Source organism: Acinonyx jubatus, chromosome E3 (assembly GCF_027475565.1).
Source record: "Acinonyx jubatus isolate Ajub_Pintada_27869175 chromosome E3, VMU_Ajub_asm_v1.0, whole genome shotgun sequence".
Taxonomy (NCBI): Eukaryota; Metazoa; Chordata; class Mammalia; order Carnivora; family Felidae; genus Acinonyx; species Acinonyx jubatus.
This window is the reverse complement of record NC_069398.1, coordinates 27,490,513-27,506,284: the sequence shown is the minus strand read 5'-3', so window position 1 is coordinate 27,506,284 and position 15,772 is coordinate 27,490,513. Positions and strand designations below refer to the sequence as shown.

The 15,772-nt window shown below is 45.7% G+C and overlaps 1 protein-coding gene across 2 annotated transcripts in view; it reads left to right on the top strand.

The window, feature by feature from the left end:
• Window positions 1-15,772, top strand: part of PRKRIP1 (PRKR interacting protein 1) — a 32,421-nt gene that overhangs the window by 13,812 nt on the left and 2,837 nt on the right. The window contains exon 6 of one of the 2 annotated variants that reach the window (XM_053213741.1): window positions 9,089-10,204. The exons of the other annotated variant lie outside the window; for it this stretch is intronic. Coding sequence (XP_053069716.1) covers window positions 9,089-9,309 — 221 coding nt within the window. The 3' untranslated portion in view covers window positions 9,310-10,204. Of the gene's footprint in view, window positions 1-9,088; window positions 10,205-15,772 lie in introns of those variants that run through there. 2 annotated transcript variants of the gene reach the window in all.

Genomic DNA, 15,772 nt, shown 5'->3' with positions numbered 1-15,772 from the left:
TTATCTCCCTTTAATGTATTGTGTTTTTAACTGTATCCCTCTTTCTAGCTTTTTAGTTGTTCCTCTGCAGCTTGCTATATATGTACTCCTTTCACAGTCTACTTAGAATCGGTATTTAAGTGGAATGTAGAAACTTGTCACCATATAGGTCTCTTGCCCTTTTATGTTGTGGTTGTCTTATGTATTACATCTACATACATTGAAAACCCTAGTGGATAATGTTATTTTTGTTTTCAATCATCCAGTACATTTCAAGATCAGGAGGAGAATTGTCTAGAATAATAATAGTAACCAGATAGTTACATTTCTGTTGTTCCTCCTTTGTCCCTGATGTTCCAAGCTTACCTCTGGCATCATTTCCTTTCTGTCTGAAGAACTTCCTTCAGTCATTTGGTTAGAAGAGGTCTGCTGGCTATGAATTTTCTTTGCTTTTCTTCATATGAGGCTGTCTTTATATCACCTTTGTTCCTGAAGGACATTCTCACTAGATATAAAATTTAGGGAGCACCTTGGTGGCTCAGTCGGTTAAGTGTCTGACTCTTGATTTTGGCTTAGGTCATGATCTCACTGTTTGTGAATCCGAGCCCCACATTGGGTCATGATCTCACTGTTTGAGCTCCGCACTGTCATTGTGGAGCCTGCTCTCTCTCTCTCTGCCCCTCCCCTGCCTGCACTCGCTTACTCACTCTCAATCTCTCCCCCTACCCCTCTTTCAAATAGATGAACTTAAAAAAAAATTTTGGGTTGGCAGTTTTTTCTTCCAGCACTTTAGAAATACCATGCCACTTTCTGTGGCCTGCATGGTTTCTGATGAAAATTTTATAACTATTGAGATTGTTCTATCATTATTTTTATCTGGCTGCTTTTAATATTTCTGTCTTTAGATGTCAACAGTTTGATTATGATGGGTCTGCACATGGATTTCTTTGGTTTAATCCTGTTTGGATTTCACTGAGCTACTCCAATCTGTAGGCCTGTTTGTCTTTTGTCAAATTTGGAAAAATTTTGGAAGCAAAAAGAATATAAAAACAGGGAGGGGGACAAAACATAAGAGACTCTTGAATATGGAGAACAAACAGAGGGTTACTGGAGGGGTTGTGGGAGGGGGGATGGACTAAATGGGTAAGGGGCATTAAGGAATCTACCCCTGAAATCATTGTTGCACCATATGCTGCAAACTTGGATGTAAATTAAATTAAAAACAAAATTTTTTTGGAAAAATTTTTATTCAATCGTTTTTGTTTCTGGTCTTCCTATTGGATAATTCCTACTGATCTGACTTCAAACTATCTCTTTCCTATGCCATCTATTCTGCTGTTGATCCTTTCCAATGGATTTTTTTTTATCTCAGTTACTGTGTTTTTTCAGAAAAGTCCTGAAATTTCCAGTAGATTCTTCTTTATATGCCTTCTATTTGCTGCAATTTTCTCTCTTTCCATTCATTTCGAGAGAGAGCGTTCACTCTTCCCGGAAAGATTTCTAAGCAACTGCTTTAAAGTATTTGGTTACTCCAGCATCTAAGTCATCTTTGCATTGGAATTTGTTGATTGTCTTTCCCTGTGCAAGTCGAGATTTTCCTGATTTTTCATATGTCAAGTAACTGTCTACTGTATCCTGGGCATTTTGAATACTCTATCATGAGGCTTTGGTCTTATTGATACTTATTTTAGCAGGCAGGCAGCCTGGTTCTCGCCAGCCTTCTGTAGGTTGTGGTTGCGGCTCCAGTGTCGGGTTCTCAGAGCATTTGGTATGATGACTAGGGCCACATCCATACGTGTGCTTGTCAGCGTGAGCCCAGGGATTCGGGAGGTTCTAATCTTTTTCTCCGTGACTGCTCCTGTACTCTCCGGATCCCTAGGACTCTCCTTTTCAGAACTCCAGGCAGAAAGCCGGGGCTTTAGTTACCACTCTGGTTCGTCCTTCCTCCAGTTGCCCCTGCATCCAGGGCGGAGGGGGAAAGCGGCAGGCTTGCCCGGCTATCTTAGGACCCACAGCTCCTCTGATGGGAGAGAAAAGCTCCCCTCTTTTGAAGTGTTTGTGCCAGCAGGCCCCCATTGCCGCCGCAGTTGCTGTTGCCACTGTGACTCTGGCAGAATGGCCTGGGAGCTAGGGTGTGAGAGAATGGAGAACCAAGAAGCACAGAATTTCCCTTACTCTGAGCATCGGGAACCCCCTTTCTTACTCCTCAGACTACAAGCGGAGGGTTTCTTGTGTTCTGTCTGCGCCCAGGCTTCACTTCTGCATGTTGAACATCTGAGTCTGGACTGAGGGATACTGGAGTGGGGAAAAACCCTAGGAATTCAAAACCGTTCCAGTGGCACTTTGTAGGCTGGTCTTTTTCCGCAGTCTGCTTGCTTCTCAAGAGTCCATCATTCTGTCCAGGTCCTGTCACTATATTCAGTGGAGAGAAGGAGTCCGTGTGCTTGCTTTATCTTACCTGGAACCTTCTATTTGTTTTTTGTTTTGTTTTGTTTTTAATTCAAACACGGACTTTAGCTCTTTTGCATTTTAACTTGCTGCTCTTGGCTCTGTTGATTCAGGTTCCAAAATCCTTTTGAATTCATATCCTGAAATCAGCATGTTGCCTACCATGTCTTCCTGATGTTGTCATAGGCAGATTTGATAAACATAATTCCCTTGTCATTGATAAAAATGTTGAACCAGACTGAGCCTGGGTGGGGGCCAGAGCCCTTTAACATCCACAGGAGAGTTCCTCCTTGTAGGCTGGCAGGAACGGGTTTGTTAAAACTCTTAGTGTGGAGTTAATTCTCCCACTAAGAAATCAACCAGACTCCCTCTTCTTTCCTCTTACCAACAGACGTGGCATAAGAAACTAAGTGGTAATATGAGATCATGGAGTGAGTACAGTAGAGGTAAGTTCTAGAGTTAGCTCTCCCTCTGGCTCACCCTGACCTCAAACATCTGGGTTCTCTTATTTGAAATTTCTTTTTTAGCTTATAACTGATAAGCTCTTTCTCGATCTAAAATTCTGTAGTTTGATAACTTTGCCAAATGCCTTGCTGTAATTACTATATTTGGGGGCGTGGGGTGGTCCCTCACCAGTGAGTCTAAAAACTCTTTCAGAACAAGAAACAGGTGTTAGTTTGCACTTAATGAACGAACCTGTATTGGGTCTTTGGAATGGCGTATAAACTTTTTAGTAATCGATTCTATAATTGAAGGGGACCAGTGGCACCATCACAGAGCTGGGGCCTCTTGAATCCTCCTTTTCTAACCTCTTCTAGACATTTGGTGCACCTGACCGTACAGTTTTGTCGCCTTTCTTTAATTTGCCCAAGGCTATGAAGTGTATTTGAGATCTTACAGCAGGCTTTAGTGTTTTCGGGGAGATTTCATCTGGAGCCTCCAGCCTCTTTATAGCAGCCTTGTGCCCTCTCCCTGGGTCTCCGCCTGTCTTAAACTTCAGTTCTATCAAAAAGACAGATGTTTGTCATAATGCCACATCCTGGAGTCACACCACAGTAACGTGTTTTCTCAGGCCGAGGGTGTGATCTTCACTCGCTAAGTCATGCAGTTAGTTTTGAGGCTGCAGCTGTCATTTTTCCAGACATTAATAGAACAGACTAGAAATTGTCAGAGTGCATCACACTCTGGTTAAGTATTTGCGAAATTTTCTTTCAGATTCTGAAAGAATAGTGTCAGCTATGGGCTGCAGACCAACAAATTTGAAAATCATTGTTCAGATTCATGGGCCCTGCTCTTACGCTTAATTGTGAAGTTAGCACCTGTACGTACTAAACAGTGATCAGTAATAATACATGGTTGTGTGTGCTTGGTACCAGTGAGCAGGATAGAGTGCTGGTCATAAAGACAGTGTGTGTGCCTTTTACTGTGCCTTCTCAGTTTCCTTCCTTATTTTTCATATTGTGAAAGACAAAATAGATCTTCTTGTTGTCTGATTGAAATGAATAGAAACTTAATGTGGTGATACCGAGTTGTGCCACAAGGTGGCTTCTGTGCACCGCTGGGTTCTTGATGGGCTTGGACTGAAATCGGTCCAGCTTTTTAGGCCCTTCTAAAAAGCAGCAAGGGACAGCTGGCTACGAGTTCCATTCTGTTGTTCACGAGGAAATCTCTCCGTTTGTTGTCCTTGCCGGTCCAGTAATTCAGTGAAGACACCCTGTAGTGCAGTCTGAACAACACCACGGGATGGCATTAAGCCAATCTGGATTTTTGAAACCTTGAACTCCTGAAACGATGTGTTCTAACACCAATGTTACTTGTCCTGACATAGGCCTCCCTATCAAAGAAACCCAGGGTGGCCTCAGGTGATTTGTTGTTAGGTATGTCAAGAGCAGTTTCTCATCCTCTGTGCTATCCTGCTAGCGACATTTTGGGCTGAAGAATTCTTTGCTGGGAGGGGCTATATCCTGTTCACTGTGGGATGTTTAACTCTACCAGCTAGAGGCCAGTAGGACCCACTGTTACCTAGGTTACTGACAATCAAAAAGGTCTCCAGACTGGGGTGCCTGGGTGGCTCAGTCGGTTAAGCATCCAACTCTTGATTTTGGCTCAGGTCAAGGTCTCACGGTTTGTGAGTTCAAGCCCCACATCAGGCTCTGCACTGCCGGTGTGGAGCCTGCTTGGGATTCTCTGTCTCCCTCTCTCTGTCTGCCTCTCCCCCACACGCTGTCTCTTGAAAATAAATAAAACTTAAAAAAAAAAAGGTCTCCAGACATTGCCAGTGGGGAGGGGGGACAAAATTGCCCCAGTCAAGACTCACGTCAACTGGTGTGTTCAGAAGGAACTCAATATATGTTTTGGATTGAACTGTTTGTTTCAGTGCCAAAATTCTTATACGTGCTATGTTGAGAAACTATTCGTATTGTTTGTGTCTTTTGAGAATAAAGATAATATATGGTCATTTTAGAAATTTTTGGAATATGCAGACAGTTCATGATCTCAAGGTTTGTGAGCTCGAGCCCTGCCACTTGCGCTCACTCACTCACTCTCTCTTTCTCAAAATTAATCAATCAATTGATTAAAAAAAAGAAATCTGGGGGCCTGGGTCGCTTTATCATTGAAGCGTCTGACTCTCAGTTTTGGCTCAGGTCATGGTCTAACAATTTTGTGAGTTCCCCCACATCGGGCTCTGTGCTGACAGTGCAGAGCCTGCTTGGGATTCTCTCTCTCTCTCTCTCTCTCTCTCTCTCTCTCTCTTTCTCTCTTTCTCTCTCTGCCCCTCCCCTGCTCACACTGTCTCTGGATTTCAAAATAAATAACTTTAAAAAAATAAAAATTTTTGGAATATGCAGAAAAGAATAAAGTCAAAACTTTAATCCTGGGGCTCCTGGGTGGCTCAGTTGGTTGAGTCTCCGACTTTGGCTCAGGTCATGATCTTGGGGTTTGAGTTTGAGCCCCGCATCGGGCTCTGTGCTGACAGCTCAGAGCCTGGAGCCTGCTTGGGATTCTGTGTCTCCCTCTCTCTCTGCCCCTCCCCCACTCATGCTCTGTCTGTCTGTCTCTCTTTCAAAAAATCAATAAACATTAAGAAAACACACACACAAAAAAACTTTAATCCTTACTGAAAATAGTGACTTTAACACTGTAATGACATGTTTTTTAATCCCAGTTTTTAAGTGTATATTATATAAATCCATTTATATAAATGCTATATTTATAGTTATTCTAATTTTATCACATAACATTGTCTCATAAATATTTTCCCACATCCTTACAATTCAGTAGTACAAGGAAGGATTTTTTTTTGTCCTAGTCTATTCTTTCATTTGTTCTTTTAAAAAGTTAATCCTAGTTTTGGGGCACTGACTGGCTCAGTCAGAAGAGCCTGTGGCTCTTGACCTCGGGGTCATGAGTTCAAGCCCCATGTTGGGTACAGAGATCACAAAGACCAATAAACTTTAAAAAGTTGGGGCACCTGGGTGGCTCAGTCGGTTGAGCATCTGACTTTGGCTCAGGTCATGATCTCATGGTTTGTGGGTTTGAGCCCCGTGTCAGGCTCTGTGCTGACAGCTTGGAAACTGGAGCCTGCTTGGGATTCTGTGTCTCCCTCTCTCTCTGCCCATCCCCCACTTGTGCTCTGTCTCTCTCTCTTTCTCTCTCTCTCAAAAATAAATAAAATATTAAAAAAAAATTAAAAAGCTAAAATTAAAAAAAATTTTAAGTAAAAAGTAAAAATAAAAAGTAAAGAAGCAAAAAATAAAAAGTATCCGTTTCAGTTACACTCAGTGGCATTTACTTAGTATTCCTAAAATATGTGAATAAAGTCAGATTCCTGGATTTTAAAATGTTATGTAAACAATAGTATAGCACTAATGGAAACAGCTCAAATGTTATCTGGTAAAGCCTCTTTTCTGTTCTTTTGCTTCAGTCTCTTGCCACATGCACGTGTCGTTTGTATGTAGTTACAGTGTATGAACAGTTTTCTGTTTTGCTTATTTTATTTAATATGGTGAGAATTTCCAGTCCTTCCTAATTTTTTCAGTGACTGATGACATCCAGCAGTTGACGTGCTATGGTACGTCTAACCTTTTTCCCTTTTGTTAGACATTAGCTTGATTTGTTTTTTATCTTCTTTAGAAGACACGTTAGCAACTATTATATACCTGTCTCCCTTCCCCCTTTATGGTTTATTTCCTTAAGATACATTTCTAGCAGTGGGAATTACTAGATCATCGAATCTAAAAAGATTCCGTGCCTCTTGAAATACGCTACTTCCCAAAGGAGTAGTTCCAGTTGTTACTGTCACCTACAGAATGCAGTGGGGTACACTTCTGCCATATCCTTGCCAGCGCTGGCTTTTAAAAAAATTGTTCCTCCAGGGGCACCTGGGTGGCTCAGTCAGCTAACTGTCTGCCTGTTGCTTTTGGCTCAGGTCACGATCTCACGGTTTGTGAGTTCGAGCCTCGCATTGGGCTCTGTGCTGACAGTGCAGAGCCTGCCTGGGATTCTGTCTCTCCTTCTCTCCCTGTCTCTCCCCTGCTTGCTCTGTCTCTCTCAAAATAAATAAATAAACTAAAAAAAAAAGTTTTATGTTCCTCCGCATGGATAAGAATGTGACTTCAAACAAAATTCATCTGAGTCAATTTGAGGATCAAATTGGCTTAATTTTAAGCGATTCATGAAATTGACACCATCCCATCTAGCAAGTGGAGAGATGCCCCCAGGAGGTGTACAAAATGGAAGGTTTTTATTGGAAGGAGGGTCAGGCAAGAAGATACAAGCAAAAGAAAAGAAAGGATTGTTTCAAGCTGGGAAATCTTTGTGGGGAGGGCAAAGGGAATGGCAGGGTGTTTATCATTCAGATGACCTCTCCCGTGTAGATCTGGAAATTTCAGGTCCACTGTTTAAAAGTCACATTCCTGGCATAGGTTGAAACTGTCATTAAGTCTTGTTTGCTGTCGTTGGGGGGCGGGGGGGGCGGCAAATGACTCAATTTTGGGCTTCTTTTTTCTTTTTTAACATTATGTAATACCAGGGGCACCTGGCTGGCTCGGTCGGTAGAGCATGTGACTCTTGATCTCAGAGTCATGAGTTCAAGCCCTGGGGGTAGAGTTTACTTAAAAAAAATTACAACAACGGCTAACGTTTATTGAAAATTTATTATGTACCCCCAGCTGTACGAGCTTTGTGAATACTAACATGATCCTCCCGACGACCCTGAGAGACAGGCACTGTGGTATCCCCAGTTTACAGTTGAGGGACCTTAGGCACCAAACAGTGCTGGCACCCACAGAGCCGGAGGGAGGGAGGGGACAGGGCAGGATTTGACCCCAAGTGATGTGGCTCCACGTTCCGTGTTTACCCACGAGGTGACCCTGCTTGAGATCTAGTCAGCAGCTCCCGTGTTCCCGTTCTTCCTTTCCAGACTCTCCACCAGTTGGGTCTGGCCACTCCCTTCCAACGGTTCTCTGCCCTCGCCAGGTGTACCCCTCTGTTCTCCACCTCACTTCATGCGCTCTGGGCTCTGCGCTCTTTCCTTTTTCCCGCCCCCTGAATCCCCCTCTGCCCAAAGGGCTTGTAGTCATCCCCCACCTTCCTCTTGCCATGTTTTCTCTCTTTGTAAAGCCTTACCTAACATCCCTCCTCAACCTAACCAAACTGTCCCCTCCACCTTGCTCCCAGAGGGTGCTGCACATGCTTACTCGGTTTATAGAATCTGCTAAATCCTGTAATGTAGTTGTCTATTGAAGGAGCCAGGATCGGGCTGTCCCAAGATGGGCCACGTTGGCAGGAACATTATTTTGAGTTTGTTAACCTTAAAAATAAAAATTGCTAGTAATCTGGGGCGCCTGGGTGGCTCAGGTGGTTGAGCGTCTGACTTCAGCTCAGGTCATGATCTCACAGTCCATGAGTTTGCGCCCCGCGTTGGGCTCTCGGCTGACAGCTCGGAGCCTGGAGCCTGCTTCAGATTCTGTGTCTCCCTCTCTCTCTGCCCCTCCCCTGCCCATGCTCTGTCTCTCTGTCTCAAAAATAAATAAAAACATTAAAAAAAATTGCTAGTTATCTTAGCAGCCAAAAGGGGGTTATTTGGAAATAGAAAAGAACCGCAGTCGGGGCAGACAAGCTGCAGAAAACCATAGACAAGTCTAGGGAACAAAGGCGAGGTAATGCTTTTTTAAAGAGGACAGGGGTAAGTTGGGAAGGCCGTTACAAACCGGAAGTCCAGTGGAGTAAACTGAGAATTCAAAGTATGGTGGCTTCTCAGTGGCTGGGCTTTTGGGGGGGATACACAGTAAAGCATTTCTTCCTCTGCCTGGGATAGAAGAGTAGTAACCACATGCAGAGTCAAGCCCATCTCTCCCTGTTGGGTCTGCAGCTGACCTTGAATGGTAGGGTGTGAGACCTCCCCCTGCCAAAACCCCTCAACTCCATTTTGGTGAGGTTTCCTGTTACTAGTTTTCGTAAGTTAAAAGCAACCAAAACCTAGCAGATTCAGGAAAAGCTCTTTACCTCCCCCCTCAACTGCCTGCTCTGTCAGGAAGAGAGCTATTAATAGAGATTCCTCATTACCTAAGAAATTATCTGCACAATAGGACAACCTTTGTTTTCCAAACATCTCCTATTACCTTCCTGCTAACGGTTTTCCGCCTCTTTGTATCCTCAGGCTCCTGCCCTCTCCTATGCTCAGGATGTCACTCAAACCTTCATGTTGCGTGTTCTTGGAATTTTGTATCTGTCTGGATTCCCCATACAGACAAAACTAAATTTGATTTTCTCCTATTACTGTCCCATGTCAATTTGATTCTTAATCCAGCTAGAGGGACCTTGAAGGGCAGAAGAAATTCTTCCTCCCAACACTATTCAGCTGTAATCCCAGTTCCATGAATGTGGTACAGTGTCCTTTTTTTTTTTTTTAATAAGAACTTTTTAACATGGTTTTAGATTTACAGAAAAAGTGCAAAAATAGTACAAAGGCTTTCCATATACTCAGCTTCCTTTGTTATTAACATCTGAAGTTAACCGTTCCTTTGTCACAATTAATGAACCAATTATTGATAGATATATTAGCTAAAGTCCATACTTTATTCAGACTTCTTTAGTTTTCACCTCTAATGCCTTTTTCTTGTTCCAGAATCCCACCCAGGATATCACGTTACATTCAGTCACAGTTTCTCAGACTTTGCTTGTTTTTTGCCTTTGAGAGTTTTGAGGGTCTGGTGTCCTGTAGAGTGTCCCTCGATTGGGACTGGTCTGATATTTTTCTCATGATGAGACTGGAGTTACTTATTTTGGGGAGGAAGGCCAAAGAGGTGAAGTTCCATTCTTAATGACATCATGTCAAGGCTGTATACTGTCAAGATGACTGGCACTATTGATGTGTTGACCTCGATCACCTGGCTGAGGCAGTGCTTGTCAGGATTGCCTACTGTAAATTCACTCCTTTTCCCTCCTTCCCACACTGTACATTTTGGGAAGAAGTCACTATGTGCAGCCCGCACGTATGGAGTGGGGGATTATGCACCCTCTCTGTGTGGGTGGGAATGCTACATGAATTATTGGAAATCCTTCACAGATTTGTCCCTTCTCCCCTGTTTGTCTATTTATATCAATATGGACTTGTGGATATTTATTTTATACTTTAGGTCGAATCCAGTACCACTTTATTTATTTTGTTACTCAAATTGTTATAGCTTTGGCCATTGGGGGCACTTTGCTTTGGCTCCTGTGTCCCTTTTACATACTCCTGTTACTGTGGGATTTAGGTGGGGTTTCCTTCCTCCCTCCCTCCCTCCCTCCCTCCCTCCCAACCCCCTCCCCCCCTCCCCCCTTCCTCCCTCCCTCCCTCCCCCTTCCTCCCTCCCCCCTTCCTCCCTCCCTCCCTCCTCCCTCCCTCCCTCCCTCCCCCCTTCCTCCCTTCCTCCCTTCCTCCCTTCCTCCCTTCCTCCCTTCCTCCCCCTCCTTCCTTCCTCCCTCCCTCCCTCCCCCCTTCCTCCCTTCCTCCCTTCCTCCCTTCCTCCCTTCCTCCCCCTCCTTCCTTCCTCCCTTCCTCCCTCCCTCCCTCCCCCTTCCTCCCTCCCCCCTTCCTCCCTCCCTCCCCCCTTCCTCCCTCCCTCCCTTCTCCCTCCCTCCCTCCCTCCCCCCTTCCTCCCTTCCTCCCTTCCTCCCTTCCTCCCTTCCTCCCTTCCTCCCCCTCCTTCCTTCCTCCCTCCCTCCCTCCCCCCTTCCTCCCTTCCTCCCTTCCTCCCTTCCTCCCTTCCTCCCCCTCCTTCCTTCCTCCCTTCCTCCCTTCCTCCCTTCCTCCCTTCCTCCCTTCCTGGCACTACAAGCTATTCCAGACTTACCTCGTGTATTTCCTGCCCCAGACCTAGAAGCAGCCATTTCTCTGAGGAGTCTTGGTTTGTTTTATTGGGGAACGGTAGTACAAACCGAGATCTGGGGGTTAGGTGTGCTCTTCACTACTGGGGTGTGGTTGTTTGTAGGCCAAGGAAAAGTGCACGTGTACTGACCAGTGTATAAGTGCATTTTTATAGTTATTTCTATATATAACCATCCGTATTAATCTGTATTTCACTCAAGGTGAGTTTATCTCGATGTCTCCAACCCTAATTCATTGCCACATGGATCATTCCAGCCTTCTCACTTGTTTGCCTATAACCTCCCACTTGTGACAGTGAGTAACCTGGCCCCTACTACCTACCGTTCAGTTATTCAGTTGTTCAGTTCCGATGGACGTGGATCGTGGCTCAGAATTGGTAACCCGTTACCCGTGCAACACCACTTTTATCAGCTGGTGCAGTGTTAGGCACAGTTCCTTTGCCTTTGGTCTTACAGACACCGCCGTATCCAAAAGTACGTCGGGGCGGCACCCCACCCCCTTCACAGAGGTCGTTTCCTCCATTTGTTACACAGTTGGATTCATGTGCCACTTTTTGCATTCATCCTGGGATCCTTGACATCCTAAATAACTCTTTACATTTGCACACGTTAAGATTGATTCTTTGTGCTGTGAAGTTCTGTGAGTTTTGACAAAGGCACGACGTCACGTGTTCACTATTACAGTATCACGCGGAATAGCTTCACTGCCTTAAAAAGAATCCCCTGTGCTCACCTCTCCAGCCTCCTGCCACCCGCAGTCCCTGGCAGCCTCGATCTCTTCACCGTGTTCCACAGTACCAGATAGCCGGGGTCCCGCAGCACGCAGCCTTCTCAGACGGGCTTCTTTCACTCAGAGAAATACGTTTAAGATCCATCCATGCCTTGGCCCGGCCCTATAGCTCATTCCTTTTTATTGTGGAATAGTATTCCACCATTCCGTCGTACGGATACACCATGGTTTCTTTGTCCATTCGTCTAGTAAAGGACATCTTGGTGGCCTTCTGTTTCTGGTGATCGTGATGAAAACCTCTACAAACACTTACGTGTGACTTTTGTGTGGATGTGTTTCCAGGTCAGTTGACTGTGTACCTAGGAGGTGATTGCTAGGTCACACGATAAGCGCGTGTAGCCGCATAAGAAACTGACGGACGGTCTGCAGAACAGCTGTTCCGTGTCGCCGTCCCTCCAGCAAGTGAGAGCTGCCAATGTTGCACATCCCCGCCGGCAATTGGTAGCGTCAGTTTGCATAATTGAGCCATGCTGGGGGTGTGTGTTGTGGTGTCTCGTTGTTTTCATTTGGGACAGCATCTTTCTGAATTCTTAGGTCCTAGATACTAAACACAGTAGTAATGAGCACTTCGTTTTTTATTTCTTTACTATGTTGAAAGACGGAGCGAGTGAAATAATTTTATTGAATTACCAAAGGACTCGAATGTGCACCAGACTCCTAGGTTTCTCCTCTTTGAGAGCAACGCTTCTAGGCCCTGAGATGTTTCCCACACATAGGAATCAGTTGTGTTTACTATTAGGTGAGGTACCACATTTTCAGGTGTTTTTCCATCACAAGGGATGATTCGAGCCCTCCTCTTCTTGTTAGCATCTCAGGCTTCCGAAACACGCATTGCACAAACACCCAGGTTAGTCAGCGTCTCACGGTTTCTTCAAGATCGGAGTTGAAGGGACACCTGGATGGCTCAGTTGGTTGAGCATCTAACTCTTGATTTCAGCTCAGGTCATGAACTCAACAGGTAGTGAGATTGAGCCCCGAGTTGGGCTCCACACTGACAGCACAGAGCCTGCTTGGGATCCTCTCTTTCTCTGTCTCTCTGTCTCTCTGTCCCTCCTGCATATGTGCGCTGTCTCTCGCTCACTCTCTTAAAATAACTTTAAAAAAAATAATAAAAAGTAGAAATAAAATAGGTTTAAATAGAAATTTTTAAAAAAAGATCAGAGTGTAAGATCAAATCCTGTGCTCCTCTCCTGCGTTCAGACCTGTGCAGGGGTGGTTGGTGGTTCTTAGAGAGCCTTGAGACGGACAGAATACGGGCTCCGCGTTGGAGCCCACGTTCTAGAGCAGGACTCCCAGCTGGTATGTGGGGAAAGGGCTACAAGCGGCAAAGACTCTGCCTCCTTGTTCTTCAGGGTGGAGACCGAGTGCCCACGGTCTTGTAGGCATCGCGCCGTGTGCCATAGAAATAACGTCCTTTTCCGTTGACTGCTGTGCTCAGAGAGCTGAGGGGTAGCATCTGGGGCTCAGAGCCGGCTTTTCAGTCCATCTCTAGCTTTCATCGTTTTTCCATGGTATGCGTGTGTCTCTTTTTTTTAACTGTGGTGAAATAACATTTACTTTTTTTTTTTTTTTTTTTTTGAGAGAGAGTGTGCAAGTGAGTGAGGGTGGAGAGAGAGAGACAACCCCATGAGGGGCAGAGAGAGAGAGAAGCAGGGCCCAAGCTCACCCAATGTAGGACTCGAACTCACAAACCGTGAGATCATGACCTGTGCCTAAGTCAGATGCTTAACCAACTAAGCCACCCAGGTGCCCCTTAACATTTACCATCTTAACCAGTTCAGTGGTGTTAAGTACTTTCTCATGGTGCCGCCATCCGTCTCCAGAACTCTTCATCTTGTGAAACGGGAACTGTATCTATTCAACCCTGACTCCCCCTTCTCCCTCCTGCCAGCCCCTGGCACCGCCCATTTACTCTGGTCTCTGAGAATTGGACTACTCTGAGCATCTCACAGAAGAGGACCCAGAGGTATCTTTTTCTCTGGCTTATTTCACTTAGTGTCGTGTCCTCAAGTTTTCTCCATGTGGTGTCTGTCAGGCGTCATGATATCCCTTTCTAAGGCTGACTGGTATTCCAGTCACAGACCACAGACCACACCCTGCTTATCCACTCAGTGTGCTCACCTCACTCCTGTCTCCTTCTCGTTATTCTTTTGCCTCAGTTTCCCTGTGCACTTGTGCATGCAAGGTAGGCTGAGTCCTAGAGAATCAGTCAGGTTAGAGGCCTGGGTCTTACCGATTATGACACGTTGAGTAGCAGCTACTTAATCTCTCTGAACCCCGTTCCTCATCCGCGAACTGGATCTCTTGTCGTGGGACTTGTCCAGAGACTTCTGTTAGAGTGAAGCAAGGCGCTGCGTGGAGAGGTGTTCGGTGCTCACTGTTTGTACTTCTGGCAGGAGGTTGAGGAGGAGGAGGAATACCCGAAAGTCATTAAATCTGAGAGGTTTCCACCCACTGCCGTGAGTGCTCTTTAGTGTTGCGTCCCAGGGTGTGCGGGTGAATGTAGGCTCTGCTGTGTCCTGGGCACCCCACACCTCCTGCCTTGAAGCTCTCTGTCTGATGCAGTGATGGCAGCGTAGCAAAGCTCCGGGTGCCTTGTGCTCTGGGGGTGCTGGGCTGAGCTCCTGTGCGTCTGCAGGGAGGAGGTCCGTGGGCGGGCCCGGGGAGCCCACTGTGCCCGCAAGGGGCTGGAGGACCCGGCTGCTTTGGTGGCTCTGGCTCTGCTGTTCCAGCTCTCGCCCACTGCCCTGCTCCCGCGGAGAGGAGAGAGGAGGAGGAGTTGGGAATAAGTTGTCTCTCTGCTCTGCTGTCGGCCAGCTCAGCTGCACTGTGGGTACCGGCAGTCGTGCCGGGGAAGCACTGGAATTCAGAGCTGCACGTGGAGTGTCAAGAGAGAAGGTTTCTGGGTCTGTGGGAAGAGTGGGGAAGCTGGCTTGTTTGTTGTGGGCAGAGCCCTCTGCTACACAGTTTTCGAATCCTTTTGTGGACTGTAGTGAGAGCTTGAGACCTCCACAAGAGCATTGTCAGCCTAGTGTTAAATGCTAAAGGGCTGGCCGGGGACATCGCGCTGCCATGTTGACAGACCTGGGTGGCGGGGGGGGGGGGGGGGGCATATAAAAAGGCAGACTTCAAGCTGTATTACAAAGCTGTAATCATCAAGACAGTATGGAACTGGCACGAGAACAGACACTCAGATCAGTGGAACAGAATAGAGAACCCAGAAACGGACCCACAAACGTATGGGCAACTAATCTTTGACAGAGCAGGAAAGAATATCCAATGGAGTAAAGACAGTGTCTTCAGCAAGTGGTCCTGGGAGAACTGGACAGCGACATGCAGAAAAATGAACCCAGACCAGTTTCTTACACCAGACACAAAAATAAACTCAAAATGGACGAGAGACCTCAATGTAAGACAGGAAGCCATCAAAATCCTCGAGGAGAAAGCAGGCAAAAACCTCTTTGATCTTGGCCGCAGCAACTTCTTACTCAACACGTCTCCGGAGGCAAGGGAAACAAAAGCAGAAATGAACTATTGGGACTTCATCGAAATAAAAAGCTTCTGCACAGTGAAGGAAACAATAGGCAAAACTAAAAGGCAACCGATGGAATGGGAGAAGATGTTTGCAAACTACATATCAGATAAAGGGTTAGTATCCAAAATCTATAAAGAACTTATCAAACTCGACATCCAAAAAACAAAGAATCCAGTGAAGAAATGGGCATAAGACATGAATAGACACTTCTCCAAAGAAGACATCCAAATGGCCAACCGACACATGAAAAAGTGCTCAACGTCACTCATCATCGGGGAAATAAATATCAAAACCACAAAGAGATACCACCTCATGCCTGTCAGAATGGCTAACATTAACAACTCAGGCAATGACACATTTGGCAAGGATGTGGAGAAAAGAGGATCTCTTTTGCATTGGTGGTGGGAATGCAAACTGGTGCAGCCACGCTGGAAAACAGTATGGAGGTTCCTCAAAAAATTAAAAATAGAACTACCCTACAAGCCAGCAATTGTACTACTAGGTATTTATCCAAGGGATACAGGTGTGCTGTTTCGAAGGGGCACATGCACCCCAATGTTTATAGCAGCACTATGGACAGTAGCCAAAGTACGGAAAGAGCCCAAATGTCCATCGATGGATTAACGAATAAAGATGTGGTCTGTATA